This window comes from Pangasianodon hypophthalmus, chromosome 17, assembly GCF_027358585.1.
Source record: "Pangasianodon hypophthalmus isolate fPanHyp1 chromosome 17, fPanHyp1.pri, whole genome shotgun sequence".
NCBI classification, from domain to species: Eukaryota; Metazoa; Chordata; class Actinopteri; order Siluriformes; family Pangasiidae; genus Pangasianodon; species Pangasianodon hypophthalmus.
The window spans coordinates 7,241,914-7,257,014 of NC_069726.1; the positions used below are offsets into that span (position 1 = coordinate 7,241,914).

General features: G+C 38.7%; 1 protein-coding gene across 1 annotated transcript; it reads right to left on the reverse strand.

The window, feature by feature from the left end:
• Positions 1–1,814: 1,814 nt before the first annotated feature.
• brap (BRCA1 associated protein) lies at positions 1,815–12,405 on the reverse strand. The gene is made up of 12 exons (XM_026943966.3): positions 12,047–12,405; positions 11,449–11,610; positions 10,731–10,905; positions 9,353–9,542; positions 8,784–8,897; positions 6,613–6,761; positions 6,018–6,093; positions 5,502–5,640; positions 5,274–5,383; positions 5,090–5,179; positions 4,878–4,981; positions 1,815–3,887 (listed from the first exon to the last, which is right to left on the reverse strand). Exons 1-12 carry the CDS (start codon positions 12,123–12,125, stop codon positions 3,518–3,520), a joined length of 1,758 nt encoding a protein of 585 aa, XP_026799767.1. The 5' UTR covers positions 12,126–12,405; the 3' UTR covers positions 1,815–3,517.
• Between the last annotated feature and the right edge of the window lie 2,696 nt (positions 12,406–15,101).

Sequence of the window (15,101 nt, forward strand, 5' to 3'; positions counted from 1 at the left end):
AGTTGGGGGTAGTGTGTGCTGCAGCTTTGCTCTGCTTTCGAGTTGTGTTTGGGTAGATGGGTCAAACCTTCTTTTTTTTTTTTTTTTTGTTATTTCTTTTAATCAAATGAAAGGTGTGGGAGGATTGTGCTGTGTGAATGAACAGTTTTTGTGGCGCTCGACCCTCAAAGTTCGCCGAACTGACACACTAGCGGACGATATTTCTGGACTGAAGAGCTCGCTTTGAGAATGCCGAGAAGTGGTTGACAATCCGTTGTCTTTTTTTTTTTTTTTTTTTTTTTTTTGTTAGAAAATATTATTTAAAAAAAAAAAAAAAAGGAAAATAAAAACACTGGAATGTGAAAGGATGTTTTTTTTTTTTTTTTTTTAAATAAAACAGAAACATACCAAAATGAAATGTGACTTGCCATTTGAAACAAGCAATGCAAACGTTTAGAATGTAAACGTTAAATACAATAAATACATTACTGTAACTGCAGTAGTATAGTTGAAACCTTTAACATTTAGTGTGAGGATTTGGTTTTCAGGATAACCATATTGAACTTTCCCTTATTGACTTGCCTTCAGAAGAGAGGGCAAACCATGGAAAATGTGATTCAGTTTCCCTATATCTTTTTCTGTGTTAAAGGTTAAATTTAACTACAATTGGGCAACCCGGACTTTACATTTGAAATGAAACCTTATCTTTATGAAGCAGTGTGAGTGTATTATATCATCATTATTATTGTCACCATTTTGAAATTCACATGCTACATTTAAAAGCAAATTTACTCATATTGCTGCTGCCTGTGAAATTAATTGACAGGGCTCATCAAACGAACTCCACTAGAGCTGACAGTAATGGAATGCTTTTTGCTGTGTGCATGACCAAGTGGGAAATGGGAAGTCACGAAGGATCTGTTTGAACGGCTCTTGAGTTTTTCCGAGACCTCTGACTTGTCCGAGTTGCAATTCCGTGAGGTTACTTCAGCGTGGCAGTGCTCATAGTAAATCAAAAGTAAGAACAAGAAATAACAGCGTGATTTAAGGTTTTTAAGCAGTCTTTTGAGTTTCCGTTTCTAATTGTTTATATAATCTCTAAATACTGGGTGATACTTTGACTTAATTGAAATTGAAAGATTTTCAGACTGCTCTTTTGTGTAGTTTTAGGCACTATAAACAGTGAATCATCAGATCATCATATTAAAAAATAAATTAAGCACTAACTAAACAACTCTTTAATTCCAGTATTTGTAGAGAGAGGACAGAGCCCCCTAGGGCTCCTCTGTTTCCGACTTCAGATGTCTGAGTTCAGCTGAACCCTGTAATGTGAGTTCCCAGTTGTCGTGGACGCAGCATTTGACCACTGACATACAACTAGTGATTGAGGAAAACGGAGTGGCTTGCATAACTAGGTCATATCCATGTTTGGGGAAAGTGAGAGGTATTTCAACCAGAAAACAAAAAAAGGCTAAAATTTTGAGGAAATTAGAAGACTTTTTATCCTGGTGTCTGTCTTAATTCAGCTAACAGGGAAGTTCTACTGATTTCTACTGTAAAACATTTAAAATGTTTTAATTTAAAAACAAAAAAGAAGCTATTAGACTCACATGAAGATACTTTTTTTTGAAACGTAATTCTAATTGGAATTCCTTAATTCAATTATAGCACTAAATTTTGAAAATATTTCCGTCATGTGCCAGTCTTTTTTTAAATTTTTTAAAATTGATTTTTAAAAAATACTTTTTTAAAGTAAATATTTGAATAAATATTTAAACTTTGATCATAGGTGTGGACATACAGTGATAATTGTGTTACTAAGAGACATGAGAACATGAATTAAGTATTTTTTTATTGTTTAATATGCAAAGTGTAATTAAACAGGTTCTGGCTCTGAAATATAAACATGACCAAATATGACTTATGATTAATGATAAACTGCATTTTTATAGTTAATTAACATGTAACTAATTCTGAACATAAGCAAAGGACATAAAGCAGCAACACTGCTTACATCATGTACCAGGGCTGAAGTGTGTAGGTTTGTCTGAACGCTGGATGTTGAACTAAATATCTGTAGACATAAACTGCAAGTGCACTGCTGTGATCCTGCTCCTATCTGCTCCATAGACAGGTTTCATATATATCTATGCTTGGGGATTTCTCATTTCCTCCAATGATGCACACAAAGGCTTCTTGAGTGTTAAATGTTCCCTGTGGAGTATGTGTTATAAACCAGGACACTCATTTATAAAACATTATTAAGATCAGATCTTATCCTAAATTCCATGCATTAAAAGGGATGTACCATTGTTTAGGTTTTGTGTGTCCATGCACCTGTATGCTCAGTTCCCCTCTGATGGAGGAATTTAAATAAGTCGTGCCAGTTCCATGAATCTTAGACCGATTATGAAAATGATAAGAAAAAAAAAGCAAAGAAATAAAACACATTATGCATTAAATTACATGGTGTCAGAGAAAAGGCAGTGTGAAACGACTAGGTTGAAAAAAAGGTTTGTACAGAATCTTAACTTACCGATAACTAATAAGTAAAGAAACAATGCATGAAGGTTTTATGCAGAGAGCATATTTTCCAAGACTTTTTGGCTCATGATTAGTGGATTATTTGCCACTATTGGCTAAAATTGGCCAAAATCCTTTTAGCCTTTTAAGAGGAGAAAAGTGGCATGACTAATTATAGCCAGTGATATAATTCTCTAGAATTATATATATAATATATATTCTCTAGGTGAAGTCTATGGGTAACTCCATATTTGGGAGTAGTCTATGCGTGTCCTTATAAATAATGCGTCATTAACAAACAAACAAACAAAAGTATAGCAATAGTAGCTGGTAACAGTACATTTTAGTCCAGTATGGTCTCTTTAATGGATGCAGCTACATTCCCAGGGCTTATTATAATAAAAGTGTTAAGATTGCAGTGTAGGTTTCTGGGTAGAGCTGTACTGCAGTTGTATGGCATAATGACTGGTCATTTTTGGTGTCAGGTATGTTCACAAAAAGAAGTGTCACTTTGCATTAAATCTTTAACAGTCATAAGGTTATGTGTAATATTTTTCCAGCACGTCAGATCGCAGTGGATTACATTTAATAATACTTTCTTTTTCGGATTTAGAGAAATACAAAATAGGTCTTTTCTAGGCACAAACAAATATTAAGAAGTGCACAATCAAACAAGGATAGGTAATACTCCCATAATTATGCAGCTCACATTGCTGTGCAAAGTTCTTGTACTTGGACTTGAATTTGCCAGCTCAGAGTGTTGCGAATCCTCACCGGAGACACGAGCTCACCAGATAAAGATGTTCTAAAGTCACCCTATAGTGTAATATGTACAATATCTTTAATATAGTGCATCTTCTCCAACCTCTCACCTTATATCAAGAGGTGCTACGGACTAGTGAGTGGACTGACTAAATGTTGTACAGGCTGCTGCTTTAGTCTGTAGTCTCAGGGTGGCACTTCTTATAAGCCTCGCATTATTGTGTCATTTACCCCAGCCCACTCCACTGACTGGCTACTTCCCTCTCTTGGCCCGCCCTTTCCTTGAACTAGTCTTGCCTGAGCTGTGTGTGGAGGGTCCTGGCGTGGATGCTGCGGGGGCTGAGGCGATGTTGATCTGGCCCTCCTGGATCTCCTGGCGTGTCTCGGCAGGCATGCGGCTGATCTGCTGCTGCGTCTCCAGATAGAACATGACGTCACGCAGCTGCTCCTGGAGCTCGGCAATCTGGGCATCCTTGTTAGCGGTGGCCTCCTTACCCCGACCCTCCTCTTCTTGCAGCTTCGCCTGGAGCTGCTGCTGATTGGCTCGTAGACATCGGTTCATCTCCTGCTCCTCCCGCAGCTCCTGGCCCAGCTTGGCCACCTTGTTGTTCAACTGTGAGCATCTAATAATGGGAGTGGACATGAAATGTAGAACTGCTCTATATTCGACTTCCAGTCTTCCATACAGATAGTACAGAAGCCCTGAACTGCACATGCAATGTTATTTCAGCTCCAAACTCATTTATTTATTAACTTGTCATTATTTCACGATTATATATTGAAGTAATAAGAAATCATTCATTTCAACTGTCATATAAGATCCGTCATTTTTTTCATCTCTTATTATATGATATGCTGTATGTTAATGCATTATACACTTGTATAATAAGATAAATATTGATATCTGGAAACAGAGTTAAATTGAAATGAAGATATTGAGCTAAAATAATGAATTAATAATTTAACTCGAAATAACCACATGACACTTCTGTAAGATAAACAAAGACATGCAATTGCTGATTAAAAAATTTTTTAGAATATGGGTAAATACACTATAGACAGCTAGTTACTTTTAACTGTAGCATCTCAGTGGTAGAATGAATTTGCTGCAACACTGAAAAATCAAAGATTTCTCATCTCGGAGAGTATTTAAATGTTACTGAAACAATCTGTACTCTCCCTCTGCGTGCATGTGTAATTATATGTCTATCTAGGCGTGCTCGACTTACTGCACTGTTACATGTTGCTGCTTGCATGTTATGTTGCACCCTATTTTAAGTGAGTATTCCTCTTGTAAGGCTGACTGCGTAGGTGTGCTATTGTATTTTTAACAGGCCTGAATACTCAAAATTGCTCTGACCACTTGGTGCTCTCTCTTTCTCTGTGTGTGTGTGTGAGTGTGCCTGACTGTGTTAGGGTGTGGTTCTTGCTACAATTATCCTGCACTCATTTCTAGAAACTGAAATTTCCCTCACAGGCAGCAGAGGGCTCTAACTGTACACACAGCTCCTACAACGGCTCTGTGCTTAGATGGTGTTCTGCCTCATTTCATCACTTCAGATAAAAGCAAATGCCAGAAAAGTAAATAGAGTGAATATAGCATAGACGTTTACTTTTTCTCCATGGTCTGTTTCTCTTTGGTTAATTCGTTCAGCTTGAGCTCCAAGTTGTCGCACTTCTCAATTGTCTCCTTAAATTTGGCTTTCATGTTGTTGATCTGAAACCAAATAACTCATTATTACTTTTTTTTTTTTTTTATCTATGTAGCTATAAAATAAATCTTAACATTAATGTTACTGGTTGCACTTCCAAAACTAGGTTTTACCTCTTCTGCTGTTTCTTTTTCTAGATGAACAATTTTATTTTCCCAGTAGATGCGTTGTGATTCCAGTTGGCTGGTCAGCAAATAAGAATACTGGGAAAAGGATGGTGAGTATTATAAAATGTGTAATTGAACCCAATGAATTAATTATGTGTGTTAAACTGGAGCTATCTCAAAAAAAACACACTTCAAGCTGTAGTGCGTCGATCTTCTCATCCTGACAGGAGTCACCCTCGCACTCGTACTGCACCATTTTGCCGTCTGTCTTGCTGGCCACCAGCCGATGCACGTAGTTATCTTGGATTACATCGACAACAAAATACTTATTCACTTTACGCAGGAAATCTGTCTATTCAGGCACAGGAGGCCAGAAATATGCAGCATGACACATAATGTTTGCTGTAGGTTTGCATACCTCCTGCGTAATCCCAGACTCTCTGGTTGGTCAGCTGCATGGCGTAGGTGTGCTGCGTTTCCTCAAAGTGCTTGTAGGCATGGCGACTAACATAGCGGCCGCACCCGATGTGGCCGCAAATCAGGCAGATCCACAAGTTCTGTGGACAAAGTGTAACTTTTGCTGTGTATGCATTTAAATAAGTTCTACATTTAAAAGATATACCTGCTGTAATCATAAACTGCTCATCCCAGGACTATTATTCAAAGTATGCTCATACTGAACATCCTTTCAACACCAGCTTAGTACTACTGGCCTTTACCCTTCTACAGGCGCATACTGCAGTGATTTATAATCCCATCAGAAGCTCAGTTTTGAGTCTGGTTCCTCTTAAGGTTTCTACTTCATGTTGTCTCAGGGAGTTTTTCCTTGCAACTGTCTACATCAGGATTTCTGTAAAGCTGCTTTGTGACTGTCTACGGATAAACACACTATACAAATAAAACAGACTAGAGTAGAAATGAAACATCTGGCTACCTCTTGCACGCCGCACTCAAAGCACTTATTCTCCTCCACAGGCTCTGGGGTCTGACAGTACCTGCACACGGGGCACCTAGAAAGAGACAGCTGGCTGTAGGCACTCTTAAATACACATTCAGAACATCATCAATTCTAGCGGTTGGCAGCTTTATTGTCCTCGCCTGAACGTCACTGTCACTTTGCTCACCTGATAAGTCAAAGGTCATCTGCTACAATGCTACAATAGCCTAAAAGCAACATGTCATGATATTGTTTGGAAAGACCAAGGAAGAATGGAGAAAATTCCCAGCAGGTCTTTTTTAAACAAATAAAAGATGTTAGAATAGTAAACGTGAATAGTGAACGTCAGTGCATTATTATGAATGACGAATACAAAGGGGAAAAAGTCAGTATATCAAAAACTCATAACCTCAGTTAAAAAAAAAAACAAAACAGCTGGACTGAAATGAAACAATCCACTCACAATGAGCTGTAATTATAGAACAACACTTTGTAGAGTTTTGGGAAAATTGTGGATAAATTATGTTTGGTTTAGCCTGGCTTTAGATCTGGAGTAGCTGAAAGGTGAGTGTGTAGAGTGCGTGTTACTCACGAGGCATCCTCCCAGCGCTGCAGGCATTGGCTGTGGAAGCTGTGGTTACACAGGGTGGTGAGTACACCGTTCACCGACTCGTCCATGCGCTCCAGACACACCGTGCACTTGGGCAGCTCGGTCAGGTCCATCACCGGTAAACTGGCCCCCTGATGGGTTAAAAAGCAGTAAATCAGCCCCATAGGCTTAAAGAGCTCTACAAGACATGCCACTATTTGGAATAAAAATTAGATGTTCAGAATAAAGTCACAATATTATAAGAATAACGTCAGTATTACAAGGAAACGAAATTGAAATTAATTGAAATTGAAGTGACACAATGACAAGATGTACACATAATCTCATAATATTCTATTTTATTATATGTAATAAAATGGAATATTCAACCTCTTTAATAACCCCTGTTAATAATGCAGGGTTTTATATATATATATATATACATATATAAATAAAAATATATACACAGAAAAGCAAGATATATCATGTCAGATGACCTTTAATGTGATATAGCTACCAACGAATAGCTACCAAGGGAAAAACAAACATTTTAGGGAGAAAAAAAGAAAAAACTTAGAATAACCTGGCTGCATAAGTGTACATAACCTTTTATGATATGAGGCATGTGACTGTGCTCAGAATTAATCACATTCAATCTCATGTTCAAAAGTGATTATCATACATCTGTCATCAATGAAGTGATTCTGATTAATCCCAAATAAAGATCAGCTGTTTCTGTAGGATTTTCTTGACATCGTCTTGGTTTCTTCTGACTGCTGAAGCCGTGATCCCAAAGATCTTAGAAAGCATGTACAGGCTCTCATTCTTGAAAAGGTATCAATCAGGAGAGGGGCACAAAAGAATTTCCAAAACATTAGATGTACCATGGAACGCTTTAAAGACCATCATCAACAAGTGCAAAAAATGGAGCATCACAGTGACATTAACAAAAACAGGATGTCTCTCCAAAATTCCCGAAAGGACAAGATGAAAAGTTATCAGGGAGGCTACCAAGAGACCTACGGCAACATTAAGAGAGCTGCAGTAGTGTCTGGCAAGTACTGGTCACTCACGTTCCAGCAAGACAATGACCCAAAACACAAATTCAAGTCAACAAAGAAATGGCTTCAGAAGATGACGATCGATGTTTTGGAATGACCCAATGTTTTGGAGTCCAGATCTAAATCCTATCAAAAATCTGTGGAACAGGGCCGCTGGAGAAACGGGGGCGAGCTGGCATTTGACCCGGCACCTTTCAAACTACTGGAGTGGTGACAGCACTTCCGGCAATAACATAATATAATATAATGTAATTTAATATGTGCTATAATTTTCCATAGAAGTGGAATGTAACGAGTTAAACCTAGCATTGTATAAGGAAGCAAACACTGAGACGTTGTGGGTTCTTTACTGTTTAATAACTTGATGTATGTTCTACTCGCGGTATTTGTTGTGCCACAGGATATCTAGTTTAAATCTCATTAATAGCTCAAGTGTTATTAAAAGCATTGTATTTGGACCCACCACTTTCAGAGCAGTGGTGCCTCCCCCTGCTGTGGAATGACTTGAAGAAGGCTGTGAGCAGGAGTTCGCCTTGCAGTGTGATAGATCTGGAGCATTTTTGCCAGGATGAGTGGAAGAAAATTGCCAAATCAAGACATGCTAAGTTGGGAGACACTCACCCAAAAAGACTGAGTGCTGCATTACAAGCAAAAGGTGCTTTACCAAAGTATTAGTTAAAGGGTGTGCACACTTATACAACCAGTTTTTTCCCCTATACATTTCCACTTGTTTTTCACTCGAATTTTGTTGGGTGCTATATCACATTCTGACATGCTCAGACATGTTTTAGTTTGGTTTCTTTTATTTACCTCACAAAAGCCCACAAAAAAACAAAGGTGTGTGGACTTTTTATACCCACTGTGTGTGTGTGTGTGTGTGTGTGTGTGTGTGTGTGTGTGTGTAAACAGTTGCCATAAATGCAGTTGAATGCAGTTTTTTTGTAAGTAACCTGGCCAAGATTTAGACTCACATGTTAATAGCCTGAAAGACAGCTTATGCAGCTCATCCACTGATTTATCACAAAGCATGTAAGCATGGAAAACATGAAGGAGGATGAAAAAAAAAAAAAGCACACGATGAATACAGACTGGTGTTTGCTGCCTAATTGGTACCTCTTCAGACTTGATCACCTCGGCCCTCTCTACATAGACCAGCTGGCACACAGCGTCCTCGATGGAGTTGAACTGCCGGCCATTGCAGGTTGTATAGAAGCTGTCAGCATCAGCCTATAGAAAGATGTAGAAACATAAGCATGAGCAAAATGTCTGCATAATCAAAGCAGATTTAGGAATAAAACTGGTTAAAAAAATCTGTTCTACACATATACACATAAAATACTACAGGGATGTGCTGATATAGGAAAATAAGCAGCGATGGGGTGGTGTGATGCAACCCAACGTGAAACGGAGTTACTGTTACAACCGCAAAGCTGATTATTTTTCAATATCAGCACACCCTGATGTGTTTTATTCCTCCTATCCCACAGCAATGTATTAGCAAGTATCAGAATGAGTGCATTAATATAAACCTTGCAGCCGAGCTATCTGAGCTGCTGTTAAAGAAATTAATCACCTTCTGACCAATCAAATTCAAGAATTCAACTGCTGTGGTATAAAAGCAATCTCACATATTCCTGGCTAATTGTAGTCACTGCACAAAGGCCAGGCTGATTGGAACGTACCTGGGCGGCAAACTTAATCAGCACCATGTACTGGTTGGGCGTAGAGTCACGGATAATCTTCATGTGCTCCATGACGTCATTAAAGGGTGCCACAAACTTCATGAGGTCATGGCTGGTCATTGTTGTGGGTACACTGAGCACGCAAAGCATGGCGCTGCGCCTCACGTCTTCTGTCAACGACGTCATCTTGCTGTAGCCGAAGAAAAACACGGGGTAAAACCACAGCTGCATAAGCGCATTCTTCCCAGCATCCAGTGGAACAAAGAACCCATTGTTCACACAATCTGTTTTTCACAAAATGCCTTTCAAAAACTAACAATGTAACGTATTGTACATTAGTAATGGAATGTTACCATAATTTTAGCTTGAGCACTGGCAGTGGATACATGAGGTTAATGTAGGAAATGTCAGCTCTAAGATATTTATTTCAGTGTTGGGTGTAGTATATCAGAATTAAACATTCTGCACTTTAAGTCAGAATAATTTCTAGAAAATTTGGAGATATTCTCCTCTCTGTCATTTAGACAGTAGACATTGTCACAAAGCAGCTTTTCAGAAATCTGCGTGTAGATTTAGGTCCATAATGAGCAAACCAGAGGTGACAGTGGCAAGGAAAAACTCCCTGAGATGACACAAGGAAGAAACCTTGAGAGGAACCAGACACAAAAGGGAACACTGCCTCTTCTGGGTGACACCCAATAGCAGAATAATAAAAAAAAGAATCGTGCACTGTGAACAGGCCAAAAAACAAATGATGTGGATCAAGAAAATCCAAGCAAACAGGATGAGGACGTGTTTCTGCTTGCCTGTCAATCATGGTGCATTTGTATTCATTGTAACTTTCAATCCAGTGAGCTACACTGAGCTAGCTTGAGCTAACGTCCTCCAAAATATCTGTTCATATGTCCTAATTCAGTTCTTTATAAAAGATACTGCACATTGTAGATTATCTGGCTTTGAAAAGTCATCATTTCATCAAACATCAACTCTTTGCCTCACTAAACAACATTATGCCACTTACATTGAATTTACATGTACTGCATTTTTAGTAAATTTTTAGTAAATTTTTATGTACATATTTAGTAAAGAGAGTAACTAAATAATTTTTCACTCAGTCATCTTCAGTGAATGCTTTATCCTGGTCAGGGATGTGATGGAGCTGAAACCTGTCCCAGGAACACTGAGGCAAGAGGCAGGAATACACCCTGGATGGGACACCAGTCCATCGCAGGACACCGTACATACACTGATACACACCTAAGGGCAGTTCAGTGTAGCAAATCCATGTACGGACAGCTGGGAGTTTACCCCATGAGAATTTAATTTAAGTAGGTGTTTAGTTATACAGGCATCTTCACAGACTTTACAGTGTTCTTACTTTGTCTTGTAGAGGTGCATGATGCCATGGATAATCTCCACAGATGGGTTGCCACTGAAGAAAGAGATCTGATCTGGAAGCTGTTTGGAGGGCGATTCAGCGACATTGGTGGCATCGATGTCCTCCGTTTTACTGCTGCCACTTTCCTCTGTTGACTGCGTGCCCTCTTTCTCCTCTACAAAGAAGCATGCAATTTTCTGAATTTCAGCTATGTTCTTGATTCATTCTGCTGCTAATACTACAGAACCGCTGACTATCAGTGTTGCACATGGTGGTTTACGGAGAAAAAAAAAAAAAAGAATTTTCCGAATACTTTGCTCAGTATTACATCTACAACTGAATTCCTGTCAGATGTGTCTACACTTTGTTACAATTTTTTAAAGCCTCAAACACGTGGTCTATTAAACTGCCAGGTTATCTTTCAGTTATTCATTTATTCAGTATGGACTATGAATTATTTCACAACTAAAGCAAAACTAATAGGAAAGGTATGTAGTTGCAAAAGTGAGGAATGAGTCTCGAGCAGTCAAAAGGTTCTATGAGTTTAAGGGGTTTCTGCTTTTCTGCTTTTCTAGACAAGCCAGCGCTCCTCAGAATCAGTGTGCTGACTCTCAGCCACCACCACACCTGTACTGAGCTCTTGATCAGTGCGTTTAGGTGAAAAAATGTGGATTCTTATTTGGGAAACACTCAATGAATGTACGGAGTTGCTTCAAACCTGAGCTCGCCACCAGAGTCTCAATCACCATGTCTGCCATGGCCCGGCTGCCGATGTGCTGATGGAGGATGGCGGCCTTCTCGAGCTCCGTCTTGCCCCCTAATGTCACCCTGGCAGAAGCCAGGGCCTTGTCTCGCATCTCCTCTTCAGACATCTCCTCATCTGTGTGCGGAAGGACAGACAGAAAGCACGTCACTTCAGTATGGATTTATTCAGTCATCCAGATCCAGCTAGTTGTGATAAGTCAAGGCTTACAACACAAACACACAGAATACAGTGAGCACTGTGTGAAGTCACGTGACGTACAACCTGCAAACTGCACAGTGACTCAGGACAAATGTATGGAGGCAGAGTACATGGCAGGAAAGTTCTAGAAAGGCGAGGAAACCTATTTTTTAGCTCCTGTATGAGTCTGGTTAACATGTTAGCTAGTTAATTAGTGAGTCTGCAGTCTGGTGGTCTAAACACTACTACACAGCAGTCATTACATGACTCACTACTCTCATTTAGACAGCTACTGACCACTCATAACGATAAAGAAGTGCTTTATTAGGACTATTACAGGGCCTCCTGCTATTCTTTCAGCTTGGCAGCTTACCAGCACAGTACTGAAAGCCTTGTGGCATGAGCGACTGGTCCGCGAGCTCCAGACGGATCACTACAAGTGATACGCTCATGTGTTAAACTGTTAGCTCACGCGCTAAACCCTACAGATTTACCTAGCACACAGCAAAACAAAGCGCGAGCTCGTTCCCGAACACATAAACAAAACGTCAAAATACTGTTCAACAACTAGCTTTCGTAAAACTGACTTTTCCTAACTGATATATAAACTATACATGACTTCAGTGTTCCATCATTAGGTACAGCTTTTGAATAAGAAAACAAGAGATAATGACTAAACTTGAGGAATAGAAAAATTAGCTGTCATCATCCACTTCCGGGTCAGGGGATTTGACGTTTCAAAATAGAAGCTCTAGCTGTGTGATTACGTCACTACTTTTCCAGGGCTTTCCATAGGGCACTCATTATACTGTATATTGTTTTGTTAGGATGAATTTAGTCTAAAAAGATCACGGTTTCAAGGTATCACAGTATTAAACGACTATTTAAAACACACACATACACAAGCCTGTGGTGAAAATTAAAGGATTTGTTGACATTTATGACCAAGATTTTGGATAAAAGTCTCATTGCACTTTTTTGTATATCTAACAAAAACCAAAAGGAAGAAAAAATCAAATCTGTTAACTGTTTTTCTTTCCTAAAGAGCTATTTTAGAGAACAAATTTTCCATTAGGTCTCTTACATACATCAAGCTGGATGCGAATGGATTTATTTGTCTATCTTTTGTATGAGAAGAGTTACACTTTTATATACAGATTACGCTGTCAAGTTTAAATAGGCTAACTTGTGTATTTCAGTTACACAAGTTTAATTAAACCCAGTCATTTCATATTAATGGCATAAATAAAAGAAATATTTAATATTTTTAACAAAAAACATAAATAAAAAGGAGGCCAAAATTAGTCTATAAATTATGACAAATAAGACCCGTTATTCAATGAATAATGCCGCTGTATAAAAGGAGGATGCGCTGCAATGACTCAGCTTATAAATTGGTGACTTTTACCATGGCATGTTCTTTTAATGCTGCTGCATTTTATTAACACTTTATTAGAGCCATCCCTAAGTGACTGATAAGTAACTGATCTGGTATGTCTCAGGCTGCACTGTGCCATATATTCCCTAGTGTGCTGCGTGACTTTCTATGACACATAGGATACACATGGGCTGAAATGATTTCCTATGACATCCTCCTGCTTTTCCAACACAGCACTGGGGAGAGTGCGGTGGTGTGTGGTTTCTGGCCGAGAGTCGCTGAGACACTGGGATTTGTATAAAAAAGAAATAGGAGTTTCTCTGTGTGATGTGCTTGGTTTCCATGATCACCTGGGTACAGTATATTTTTTCTCTGTTTTCATGGCAAACCTTTTTCTTTTCACATCACTTTGTTCACACTCGATTCAGCTTTTCTGTAATTCGGTTCCAGAGTTTGGCCTTTTCAAGGGGTTGTTATGCTCCTAAATACTACATATTTTCATTGGCTTAGACATAAGTCAAAATAACTTCCACTTCTGCCTCAAAGAAAGTCTTTTGCTGTTCACTTGTCATTTCAGCGCTGTGAGCTTTGCCTTTTATGGAGTTTTGTGGGCGTTACCAAATGCAATTCAGCTGTGCCGTGCACACGCCTGGTAATTCACAGGTAATTGGCATTCATCATCATATGCACATGAAGAAAAATCATAATTTCTGAAACGTTTGATAAATGAGGCCTATTGTCAGTATTTATCATGTTGTCATTATAAGCTGAAAGAAAGAGTGGGGTGCTGAGCCAAAAAAAAATAATTCTAGGGTTAGGGTTAGAAAAAAAAAATTCTAACTAGCATGGCAGTGTGAAGAGCTGCTTAGCTGAAAATAGACAGTTGTTTTGTTTAGTTCTGGTCAGCAATGCTGTGGTCTTCTGGGTGTTTGATAGCAATGTAATCTGTTTACAACAGAAGTGCATTACACAGCCATGGAGTTTTCAGTGCAGTCCACTTCCCCTGCACAGAGAAACAAAGGTCACATGGAAGAAGTTGCACGTGTTTTGGGGAAGTCGCAGACGGACACAATAGGGATAAGAAGCACTGGAGTATGAACTTATGATGATCAGTAAAAAAAAAAATAAAAAAATGAACGGATAGACTGTAATAGATGGATAGACATTTTAACCAGGATTTTCAAACTGTCAGTGATAACTGTCTGATCATACACTTATCAGACTAACCATGAAATCCGGACAAAGTCATAACCCTAATGATGATATACCATGATCAGAGAATCTGACATTATACTGTTAATGTATACTGTTAATTATTATTAGTATTATTATTTTATTTTAACCTTATTAGGATAAAATCATTTCTACATTTCTACATGTTGATAAACTACTGATGAGTAAGAGACTCTAATAACAAGTGCATTTCATAATATGCTTTTTTTTTATAGCAGTTTCTCTATCCAAATGTGTTAATATGTTTTGGCACTGCAATATTTCGGATAATTTAAAGGTTTAGTCCATGAGCAGAAGTTAGTCACGTTAGCAGAATTTATTTAACACTTTGGCTGTCTTCCAAAGCACTTAAAACACTGAATGCTAAAGAGAGAGCTTTCTGAATTCTGCAGTGAGAATGATTGGCAGGTTGCAGACACCTCCTCGTCCTGATCGGTTAAATGTTGTTGGTCCACATTATTGTAGGTAATTATAGAGATACCGTACCATGATAGAACAAAACCATGATCTTGGCTAGTACAGTGATCACGCTGTGAAGATTTGATGCTGAGATCTACATTCGGTCGCAACAGCAGCAGGTTGGATTTGGTGTTTGACTGCTTCTATCAGGGTGTACACGGATATAACACAGTTTAACACAACTGTACAGACTGTCCTGGATCGCAAACACTAGATGGCATATGAACACACACAGGCAGACTAGTGTGACACCTTTTTTTTAATATATATACCCCAAGAGACTTTATTTGCATGTTTAGCTCACAGCATTTTTCCTGGAACACTAAGCCATAAGCAACAAATCCACCAGAGTGATCAA